This window comes from Xiphophorus maculatus, chromosome 12 (genome assembly GCF_002775205.1).
Source record: "Xiphophorus maculatus strain JP 163 A chromosome 12, X_maculatus-5.0-male, whole genome shotgun sequence".
NCBI classification, from domain to species: Eukaryota; Metazoa; Chordata; class Actinopteri; order Cyprinodontiformes; family Poeciliidae; genus Xiphophorus; species Xiphophorus maculatus.
Genome location: NC_036454.1, coordinates 27,130,203 through 27,142,336, shown reverse-complemented (window position 1 = coordinate 27,142,336; position 12,134 = coordinate 27,130,203). Strand labels below are relative to the sequence as shown.

Genomic DNA, 12,134 nt, shown 5'->3' with positions numbered 1-12,134 from the left:
CAAGTAAAAATACTTCATAATAAAATGATGCAAGTAAAAATACTTCATAATAAAATGATGCAAGTAAAAAGTACGGTGTATAAACCTAAAAGTATTTATTTTCCAAAAAGTTCAAGTAATTTTAACTGGATAAATGTAACTAGTTAATACCCAACTGGAGATATTATCGACAAGCAGGTTTTTGTGAGGAGTGACTAATCTTTTCCTCTTAAGCTGTAAAATGGCATCAATCTCCATAAAATAAAGCATCTGAGCAGAACAAATACATTGTAAGTGGTAAGACTTTTGCAACTTTGCTTTAACTTTGAAAAGCGTCGCCGGAAGTGACGGGGTTAGTTCCCTCTAACTTGACGCCGGAGCCGCGTGCCTCGACGGCAGCGGTGGTGGGATGAGAGAGGGACCGCAGCGGGGACTGAGGGAAGGAGGTGGAGTCTGTCCCAGCCTGCATCTGGCCCGCTCCCCTCTCTGTCACCCCGGGCCAAACCCGCCCAGCTCCTCTCACTCGCTCTCCGCCTGTCCTCCCGCACGGCTCGGCCCGGTCACACACACCCACCCACCCACCCATCCACCCACACCGGCAGGCTCACACACACCGAGAGGACTCGGAATGGACACGGAAGGGAGCCAGAGCAGCCTGTCCGCCGCGGACTCCCCTCACGACCCCTGGTAACGGAGAAAAAAAAGAAAAAATCAAAAAACAAACAAAACACAAAAAACAAAACCCGACAACTTTGTTTTTCAAACTTTGTGAAAACAAGCGCGGCTTTCCGTGAGAGCTCCGAGGTGCGGAGTTAGACTCGCACACCTCCACGCAGAGAGGATCCGTGCTAAATGAGATGTTTCTCTCTGAAAATCCATCTGCAGCTCCGGGATCCCTCTGAAAAGCCCAGCAACAACTTTGTCGGTGCTGTGAAAGCAGCAGCGGCGCCCTGAGATCTCTGAATGCTGCTTTGTTGACCCTGTTAATCTGCATATTTTCTCACTTTTTCCACAGCAAAATGTTTATAGGTGGACTCAGCTGGCAAACTACACAAGGTAAATCTTTTTCTGCCTCCACGTCTGCTCAAAAGTCACTGTGTTTTCTGTTTTTTTTTTTTTTTTTTTTTTTTGTTTAAGTTACTGCGCAGGTTTGATTAAGTCAATGCAGTGTATTTTTGTTTTCGAAAGCGGGATGTGCTTATAGTTGTGTTTACAATGAATTTTACATTTCATATTTTCTCTTGAATGAATACTCCCGTTCAGAGTTAGCAAAGGCTGCATGATTCATAAAGGTCATTAGAAAGTTTTATTTAAAGCAGAGATGCACCGATTACTCAGCTGGAAACTGGAATCAGCCATTGTTTCCTTGATCAGCTCTGACTGGTAATTATCACATCAAATTCTAAAAAATATAATTTCTTTCCCTTTTTAATGAATGCACAAAAACTAAGCTCTCCCGCTATATTCAGTCTATAAATGCCTTAACCAAAAGCATTGATTTACTAAAATGTGGTTTTATTATTGGTGATTTAAAATGTTTGTGCCATTCATTTAGTGCGTCAAAGTTAAAAACTTCTACTTTTTTTGGCCTATAAACTATAGTCACATTTTTGAGTTGAATTAAAAATCAGATGAGAGTTAAGGATGGATGCCTTGATTTACGAATGGAAATAACTTTCAAAATGCTGTCATTTTCCATTGAAACACTTTCTCTCTTATATGTGTAAAATAAAAAATAAATGTAAGTAATCACTCATGAATTTGGCAGGTCAGATCTGGGGATGGGGGGGAAAATCAACAGTTGTTATTGGCCTAGAAAACTGTGATCGGTGCACCTCCTGTTGAGGAAATATGCTTTGATTCACAACTTAAGAGAATCTAGTAACTTCTTTCATTTTCCAAAGGATTCGAAACTGCCACATCTCTCAGGTCACACATATTTACGTGTTTTTGCTTTTAAGAAAATAAGAGACTTGGCAGGTCAGACTTGAAAGAAAAGAAAACAAATAAAAAATGCGTATCAGCCGGATACCGGAGATTATCGCATCTGCAGCTCGAGAGCAATCCGATCAGGAAGCATGCGAGGGCTCGAGAGACGTACGACTCGCTCTTCTGAATTTCCCAAACTTCTCCTCCTACTTGTTGACCTCATTCGCAGCATGTCTGCTCCTTCCCAAACTCGTCCTGTTTCTGTTTCTGTCTCAGAGGGCCTGAAGGAGTACTTCTGCAAGTACGGCGAGGTGAAAGAGTGTATGGTGATGCGAGATCCGGTTACTAAGCGCTCGAGGTGAGGGAGCCCCGGCTTCAACCCGCCGAAAGAGCTGAAAGTTTATCTGATTCCTCTCTGCTCATAAAAGCACCATCAGACAGCCACATCGGGTCCCTGCGTCAGTAACGGCTTTCTTCCCTCCGTGATCTCTGCAGGGGTTTCGGATTTGTCACCTTCGTCGATCAGGCCGGCGTGGACAAAGTTTTGGCCCAAAGCAGACATGAACTGGACTCCAAAACAGTGAGTTCTCTGTGTGTTTCCTTCCCAGCACTGGCTAATCCCATGGCTCAATGTTTGATTAGTGGATTTTTCCAGTAATCTTCCTGAAAGGTGCAACTTTTCCTACAATATTGGTGTGTTCACTGTGGGATTCCAGTGTTCTGATGAGGTTTATTTTTTTTCTTCTCCTCCTCCTGTGCCATTAATACACAGTCCGGGTCCCATGCTTGCATCTGCTGCCGCACCTCAGATGGGAGCACTTTACATGATAAAGTCATTAGCCGACACATGGGAGAAAGTGCTCTCTCGTCTCTCTTCTGCCAAACAAGGCAAGAAAATGTCACCCAGTGTCAATTTCCATAGAAACAAGGGAACCGGGACAGGGTTGCATTCTCTGCCACTCTTTGATTTTGAGCCTCTCAGAACACTAAACCAAGACTTGTATTTTTTTTTCCCTTTTCCTGTCCCCAAGGGGTGGAATTGACCTAACAAAAAGTTTCTCAATGGAACAAGTGAATGCAACCTGAAACCATCAAGGTGTGAAAGCAGCGACAATCAAAACTCCTGCGAGCTTCCCATTGGTCTCAGCCGGAGTAAAGCTGCGAGTTTAGCGATGGAGGGGGGAAAAAAAAGTCACCGCCGCTCATTCAGGGCTCTTTTCAACCCGCACAAACTGCAACTTAAAATGTATTAATGGACTGTGTTGCAGACTGATTGTGAGTGTGTGTGTGTGTGTGTGTGTGTGTCTTTTTTGTCAGTAATGAATGTGGGCTGGCCTGGGAACAATGTGGCCTGTTGGTCACCATAGGGACCACAGCCCCCGCCTCCCTGCCTGAGTTGGGAGTGGTGATTGGTCGCGGGTTGGTCACTGTATTGAAATGAGCGCAGGCTAGTTTCTGCTTTGCCCTTTTGTGCTTTGGGCGACTCACCTTCATGAGTCTTTGGGAGATAAGTGCGAGCCACAAAAGAAGGCGACAGTGGCAAACTTAACAAAAGACGAGCGATTGCGTCTGTCGGGTTTAAAAGTGAGGGGAGCAGAAGCAGTTTGATTGAGAGCTCTGACTGATTCTAGCTGCTAAGTATTACTTTAGGCGCGACAGCTCTGACAAGTAGCGCCATCATGTTTGGACGCCACTAACTCACCATGGGGCTCATTACCATAGTGATGCCCCCACCCCCTCCTCTCGCTCCCACTTCCAGTTGAAGAACAGCTCTGTCACCAAAGACAAAAGATACCAATACGCATGATTTACAGTCATTTCTTGGGAACTAGGAACTGAGTCCCTAAACACTGGAGGCCACGCTGCTGAAAGTTTATCCTCTCGCCATGTTGAGTTAAATCACAGAGATGCAACAAAAACTTCCATCTCTGTGCCAGGACGTCTCCCACCTGTAGTGTGTTGTATATTTCATTCTTTTTGCACTTTTCCACATTTTGCTGCATGACAATCACAAACTTCAGTGTACGTCAAAGTGTGACCCAAACGTGCGTCTGCTAAGTTAGTAATTCATGTAAATGGGCAAGTTTTACTGTTTTTTTTGGGGGGGGGGGTTCGGGATATTACCGTCATCTCAATTGCTTTTTTTAATGAAAAATGTTAGTGTTTATCTTTTATTGAACATGCTTTTTGCTCTTATTCTAAGTTCGTAATAAGTATGACCATAAACTGTCAGCAACTTTTACTGAAAAGGAGTTAAAGGCACAGCTTTTCTTTTCTTTTTTTTCTTTTTTTTTTTAGAGAAAAAGTGATTCCATACTCAGTTGTTGTTGCTGAAAATAAACCAAAGATTTTCTACAAAAAAGAAAATAGTCCACCCAAATAATTTGGGAACTTGTATTCAAGACATTGTTAAAGTTTTGGATCAATAATGATTTATTGCTCCTTTTCCATAAAAAATGGATCTGTGGTTCCTTACATTAACATATTTCATGTTTAGTTTATTGTTGTGCAGGTGAAAATACAACAAAATTAATTAAACACAAATGCCGGCCCACAAGTAGTTTCAATTTTAGGTCATGTACCAGAAGGTTTGGACACCACTGTTTTATCCCAACACAAACTAGTGCATAAATGTGTAATTAAAGAAAAATAATGCATGTTATTTCATTTTGTTTTGTGAAAAACATTCCTATTTAAAATAGGACACCACATACTTAAAGAAGTGTGGTTTATGTCACTAAACTGCTTATAGAGACTTCATTTAGTCATATTTTTGAATTTATCAATAAATCAATATTTATTGATCCTCTGGTGGAAAAAGTAGTGGAGAAAATGCTAACAATAACATCTTAGTCTGTTTTTTTGACATTAGCCGAATTTATCGTGACAACGATAAATCTTATCGATAAAACGATAAAAAATCTTATCACAGCAAGAAATTTATCACGATAAATGATAAACGATACGATAATTGCCCAGTCCAGCTCCTAGTGAGGATGGCGAGATGGCGGTAAAATCCATTGTAATTTTCGATACATGTAAAAAAGTGTTAGTTCCATCTGAGCAGGACAATCTTTTTCATCCAGACAACTCGTTTTGTTTGGATGTATTCGAGCGAAAGCGTCTCTATTTAGTCTTTGCTTGTAAAGAAATGCATAAATTTACCGCGTGTGTTAGTCAGTTGCACACAATTCCAACAAAGTTCGTCAAAGTTTGTGGTTATAACCTGACAAAATGTGGGGGGAAAAGAAGTTTGACCGCTTTGTGTTTCAAGTGTGCCGGGAGGTCTGCAGTGGCCTCCGTTAGCTGGGCGAGGAGAAGGCTCAGTGATCAATCACAGGGGTTGGATGGTGAGTAGAGTAGGTCTTTTTAGACCGCTCACCCTGCGCTGCCCCCCCGCCCCACACTCCCAATGCAGGCAGGTTATCCTGTTAGGGAGGAGAGAGAGAAAAGTTCTCCAGTGGCAACAGAAAGAATGTGCCACGCTGTGACCGAGTGAACCACTCCGGCGCTGGAATTAAAAGAGCTTTGCACAGCCGCGAGGCTAAAGAGCAAGTACAGTGCTGCACAGGAATTTATTGGGGCTTATTGTGTTGGAGGACAGATGCGGACCGGTTCTGACCAGTGTGCTATACGGCGGGCCGGGTCTGCTGTGATTTATGCAACTAACTTGTTGCCCTTTTGGGAGGTTGGGGGGGGGGGCGTCCTTGCAGCTTCCCGCTGTTTGTAAAGTCAGAGACGACCGTTGCAGAGTTAAATCTTTGTAGGACAAAGTTTCCTGCGCAGTTAAGAGTTTAGCACAAAGACACATCAGTGTCTCTGTAACAACCAACCCCCCAGTCTGTTCCCATACCGAGCTGAGCAGGAGAAAAAAAAAAAAGTGCTGCTAGTGGGGGTGGATGAGTGGGATGACCCCATCTGTGATTACTATAGCTCTCCTCACTAATAGGATTGGAGTCATCAAGCTCGAGTTGTTCCTCGGAGATGTTGAGTGCTGCTGCCCAATCGGCAGGTTGCGCGGAGTGCGTTCCCAGCCCGGGCCGTGGCAGGCGACACCGCGGGCCAACTGTTGCATATAGCCGGGATGTAGCCTGTCAGAGGGGATTGCCCTGATTTCATAAACCTCTCTTGGACTTAGCTTCAGCTCCTTCTCTGCTAACTTGGCACACAGGTTTAAACGCAGTAAGGTCTTCATGACGTTATGCTGTGAACATTTAGTTTTCAGTAAAACTTCTGTTTACTTCAGGAACAAAGCACTACTGACAAAGTGGAGGGGATATTATGCTGCTTCCAACCCCCCAATTTTCTTTTAGCAAGTGTACTGCAACTGATTTGTTCTGCGTATCTGGAAAAAAACTTTCTTTCTTTTGTTTTTGTGCCCATTCTCATTTGTAAAATTATCGTCTCTAAACACAAACTCTGAATAGATTTTAGGTTTGGACTTTGACTAGGCCATTACAACCCTTTTATCTAATGGCCAGGGGGCCATTTGTGGCCCCTTGAAATGATTTTGATGATCGCTCCCCACCCAACTCTTCCCCTTCACCACAAATCAACAACAGCAACAATTTTGTCAACGAAATGAAAAACAACTGATGACCACCAAAATGTGAATTTTTAATAATTTTTTTTGTTTTTGCAAGGCTTTTTTTATGTTTTGGATCTTCAAGGATTAATGGATTTTAGGACTGAGACGATTAATCAGATTAATTGTGATTAATTGATTATTGAAATAATGTCATAATCGATGAATCATTAACTGAAGTGAACTGACACAGGACATTTCCTAAAGCAACAGACTCAGAGTCGTAATTAAACCAAAACTGTACAAAAATATACAGTTTTCATTTCAGATGAAAAATCTATATGTAAATATATCTCCTTTGCTTCAAATGGTCAGGAGTTCACTCAATGCATACCGTTATTACATTTTAGGTAATACAATGTTTTTTTAATGACATTTAATTATTTGTTTTAATGTCATTTTATTTGTTTTTTATAGTTAATAAAATAAGCTTAACTATTATTATTATTAAGTGAAAAATCAGAATTTTTTATTTCAGATTAAATGAAAAATCTGTCAATTTTTTTTTTCAATTATTTGATTATGAGAATAACTGATAGAATAATTCATCACTAAACTAATCATTGGGAGCAGCAGTAATAGATTTCATGAAAATTGTATTATTGTGCAAGTAAATAAAAAAAGAAAGAAATATCACTACGTCATAAACTTTAAATTTACTGAATTTTGTGGTTTGATTTAACCAGTTTTGGCCACAGGGGAAAAAAGTTTGGACACCACTGATCTAAATCTTTCCGCTATAGGCTTTGTTGAAGGTTTAGGTTCATTGTAGCTGGTGAGTCTGAAAGTCTTTAGCAGTCTCTAACAGGTTTTCTTCCAGGATTAACCTGCATTTAGCTCCATCAACTCTGATTAGCGTCCCTTTGCATGCTTGCATAATGCTACCACCACATTTTCACTGTGGGAATAGTGTGTTTCTTGTTGGGTTTTTTTTTTGCCAAACCTAACATTTTGCTTTTGGGCCCAAAGAAAATTCTGTTTTGGTCTTTGACCAAAATCTTGCTTTAAGCTCATCCATAACCTTCTGCTGGGTTCCTTGGTCTTCTTGATGCTTTTTTGTTCTCTAATGTTCTCCAACAAGCCTTGAAGGGCTTCACAGAAAAGCCATATTTAATATTATTACTCAGATTAACTCACTCACTGATGGATTCTGCTTCATAATTATGTGACTTCTGAAGGCAATTAATTTTTTTTGTAGTTGAATCGGCATAAAAGAATATCAATGCATTCAACATGTTTTTATTTTATTCAGTGATTATTTATGTGTCATATATAATCCCAATAAAATGCACAAACGTTTGGCGACAGATGATAAATTGTGGGAACATTCAAGTATTCAAGAAGTTGAATATATTTTGTTTATTTTTCTTAAAGCTGCAGCAGCTATCTTTTGTAAAAATGTTTTTTACATATTTGTTAAAACAGTGAATGTTGTGATAGTGTCACACGATACAGAGGATTAATGAAAAAATTCAAGCTCCTCCGCTCTGTGGTCCCTCTGCAATCTGCATAAATACACCACACCCAGTCAGAAAGAACCACTCAGAGCACTAAGGACAAATCTTTGTGCTGTCAATCACGCTCATGTACGTGCTGCTCACAATTGCCAGTTCATTGGAGCTGTTTATCCGCCGTCATTCGTGGCCATGCTAACCAGCCTTAGCATTCACACTGGGCTCTGGTGTAGGGAAGGAGCTCTAGCATAGCAAAGAGCAAGGGCGAGGGTGTGAGCAGCACATTTACGAACTGATTGACAATGCTAATAGCCTCCTCCTGGCTCTGATTGGTTGTTTCTGACCGAGTGGTGTATTTCTGCAGATGGCAGTAGGAAAACAGGGAGGAAACAAGGTTACCTCAGTAATTTTCATATAATACCATCAGGACATAGTGGCAGCTTTAACAAATACATGAAAACATATTTTCACAAACAACTAAAGCAAGTTGATGTTAATTGTTTGCATGTAAACATTGTTGGTAAGTACAAATGCAGACGATGATAAGGGTTAAATGCGGCTCTAAGAAGACAGATATGCAGACAATCATGTCTTTTTTTTTTCTCTACACAACAAACCGATATCCTTCAGGAGTTTATTGTATCTGTTTCATGTCCACCATTATCCCCAGCCCTCGGATGTGTTGTGCGCTGCCACCTGTTTGACTTCTGTTTGTGTGTGTGTGTGTGTGTGTGTGCGCACAGGAGTGTTGGACATCGGGAAGGGTTGGTGACCGGAGGTGACTATCAGACTAGTTTAGACACCAATAGAGACTAAACAGTAGACTCTGCATCTGATCCTAAAGTAATTAGCATCTAGTGGTTTTCACTCTGCTGTCTAGAACAAAAGTAAGAAAAGAGAAAATCTTTTGTTTTGTTTGTTTGACAACTCGCGGTGTCGTCAGCTCTGGTTAGAAGCATCACCGATGCCCCTCACTCTGGTAAACGCATGCGGTTTACCATAGAGGCTCTAGCAGTCTGTTGTAGTTCAACTCTACCCTCTTCATGGTTAAGGACTAATCATAGCACTGTACTGTACCGTCTGTTAGTGTAACAGCAGTACAGTGTGGCGTAGTCTAGTTGTTCTCTAGCTCTATTAGACCAGCATAGACTAATATAGAGGTCTCAAATTTCAGTTTTACAGACTGTCTGTGATTGCATCTTCAAGGCATGGTGTGGTTTTCTCTCCAATCAGTGGGCCTCTCTGCTGCTTGTTGTGACTTTAAGATTGAAATGTTTAGATAAGTGACATAAAAATTATGCAACTTTTATTTTATATCTATATATATACAGTACAGACCAAAAGTTTGGACACACCTTCTCATTGAATTCAATGAGAATTCAATGAGAAGCCACAGGGGAGAATTCAATGAGAAGCCACCTTCTCATTGAATTCAATGAGAAAGTGTGTCCAAACTTTTGGTCTGTACTGTATATTTATATATATGCTAAAAATGTCCCTTTGTTGTGATAGTATAATATGAGACAGATAATCTCTTCCCAGTTCTACTAATGCCGTCTGAAGAAATGTGCCGCTCTTGGTCAGAAACAACCAATCAAAGCCAGGAGGAAGATCTTAGCGCTGTCAATCAAACTCGTGTACGCTCTCTGTTAAAGGAGGATAAACAACTAACTCACTGTTACAGGAAAACTGTTTTATCTGCCATCATTGGTGGCCATGCTAACTGGTCTTAGCATTCACGACAGGCTCTGCTGACGGGGAGAAATTGTAGCGTAGCAGGCTGCAAGGGCTAAGCATGATTGACAGCGTTAAGACCCTCCTTCTGGCTGTGATTGGTTGTTTCTGTCTGAGCTGTGTATTTCTGTATTTAGGATTGGGAGAAGCCAGAGGAGCTCGGTTCTTTCACCGATTACCTATCCCATACTATACTCTCACGACATGTTGACAATTTGAACAAATATGTAAAAAAATATGCATTTTTATAAAAGTTACATACTGCAGCTTTAATTGTCCACTGTTCTGGGAGTAATGAGTAGGAACTACAAGACAGAGGAGGATCTGGATCACCTGAAAATGAGCAGAATAATCAATAATAATGTTGTTGTTGCGAAAAATCGAACAAACCCCAAAACTTCGTTGCTCTACTGTCAGCGTGGCGTGATTGGCAGCTCCCGTCTTCTCCTCCCAGCCCCCTCCCTCTGACACGCTTTGGGCCCTCCTCGCCGAGGAGGTGAGGCGCGTTTGTGTTTGTGGCGCCCGTGTGAGATTCCATGAGATCACATGTCACACGGTGGCGATGAGAGAGGCCGACATTCCCAGCAATCCACCTGAGCGCCCACATGTGTGCACAAATTCTCCAAAATTATGAATATTTAAAGGGGAAATTAACATGTGTAGGCTTAATGAAGCAAACAATCTCAGATAGGTTTCACCGTCCGATTTGATTTATTTATCAAATAAATAAAAATAATAGAAACACACTCCAGGAATTTATCAAGAAAAACTTTATTTCAAGCATTTTATAATTTTCACAATAATTTAAGCAGTCAAGTTTGAATTGAGCTGCTTCCAAGCTTGCATTAAAAAAAGTCTTTCATAAGCCCTAAAATAAACTCTGGGCTAATTTTTTGATGTTATGGTGCATTTTCTGATGATAGAGGGAGAAAAGATTAAAGACAAAAAAAAAATCACAAATTACTACAGATCTGTAATCACTTCAAATTAAGAAGAGATTTGCACTATTTACATGTTTTCAATCATTAATAATGTGTTTCAAAGGGGCATTAACCACACACACGTTTCTTAATTGTTTTTATTCATGTGTCAGAAAGTATTACTTTGACAGGAGGAGTTACTCTCTTTAATATGTCGAGAAAATGCTTCTTGCTTCAATCGTTTGCTTTGTTCTTGAGCTAAGAACTCAGAATTAACCAGGCAGTGTGTCACAGACATATTTCAAATAATATTCCCAACAACTTAATTTGTTAAAATGATCTTAAATGCTGTAAATCAAGATCCACTCATGGCGTAATTTTTAATGGAGCGCATGATGAGTCCAAAAAATCAGGTGCTTTTGACCAAAGACAAATCAGAAATTAAAGCAAAAGGGATAAGATGGATTACAATTTTATGTAGAATTGTTTATAAAGACGGGAATGCGGCGTTCTGATGCCAGAGGATTCTGTATTGTGGGCCATGGTTAAGCAATTCCCTGTTTTTCTGTATCTTCTCCGATAGATCGATCCAAAGGTGGCGTTCCCTCGGAGAGCTCAGCCCAAGGTGAGTTGAAATGTCTCCTCCTGTTGCGAATAGTTTCCAGCAGGTTAGCGTGTGTTGAGTACTTCAAGTGTCTTACCAGAGCTAATGCGGCATAATCTGACCAACATGAGCACCGCTGCCTTCGCACAACAGTTTATCTGAACAAAAACCTTCTCAACTCCTGTTTTAAATGCTCGTCTGTAATCTTTTGTCAGCTGTGTTCTGTTCACGGCAACAATTTTTTTCTTAATCGTAACTCATAATTTTGTAACTCGTAGTCGAGCCGAAACTGTGTCAGGCGTAATCTTTTTGGTTATTCTTTGACTGTTTTTGGGGTTTACAATGATGGAAACAGAAATGGAATAACAGCTCAACTTTAGTTATAAGTGAACTATAAAGTAAACTGGAATTTTTCAAAACAACAGTTAAAATTAAACATTTTTGTTGTCCACTCTGTGGTTTTATTAATGTATACAATGGTGGAAAGTCACTACATCCAGCAATAAAAATGTTCAGTAACATTGTTATCAAGTCAAGAACATTTGAGGTGAACATTTTTTAAAACTATTACAATGTTGGTCAGCAACTAGCCCTGTTAGCACAATTAGCATTGCTAAACGCAACAGAGTATTTTCTAGCATATAATTATTTCTACTTTGCGTGAGTGTTTCAACAGGCTGCCAACATTTCCAGATCCTATACACGGATTGACAGATGGAGGTTGAAAGTTAAATATAATGTAACTTCCTGTACTGCAGTTAGCCTTCCTGTTTCTGCTGAAGGAGAAACTCCTTTTTCGTCCTCTGTAGAGTGTCGGGTATATAGAGTGCTCTGTTCGGTTAGTATTCCTGCAACAATCATCCAAAAGTTGTTTTGTGTACATAAAACTCATCTTTCATTAAACTATCCAACAGAAGGTGCCACTGAGT

General features: G+C 40.5%; 1 protein-coding gene across 3 annotated transcripts in view; it reads left to right on the top strand.

Annotated features, from left to right (window-relative positions):
• Nucleotides 1–31: 31 nt before the first annotated feature.
• msi1 (musashi RNA binding protein 1) overlaps nucleotides 32–12,134 on the top strand; it is a 28,930-nt gene continuing 16,827 nt past the window's right edge. For all 3 annotated transcript variants that reach the window (XM_023343690.1, XM_023343689.1, XM_023343688.1), the window contains exons 1-5: nucleotides 32–666; nucleotides 995–1,035; nucleotides 2,185–2,266; nucleotides 2,404–2,488; nucleotides 11,185–11,226. In XM_023343690.1, coding sequence (XP_023199458.1) covers nucleotides 389–666; nucleotides 995–1,035; nucleotides 2,185–2,266; nucleotides 2,404–2,488; nucleotides 11,185–11,226 — 528 coding nt within the window. In that variant the 5' untranslated portion in view covers nucleotides 32–388. The remainder of the gene's footprint in view (nucleotides 667–994; nucleotides 1,036–2,184; nucleotides 2,267–2,403; nucleotides 2,489–11,184; nucleotides 11,227–12,134) is intronic.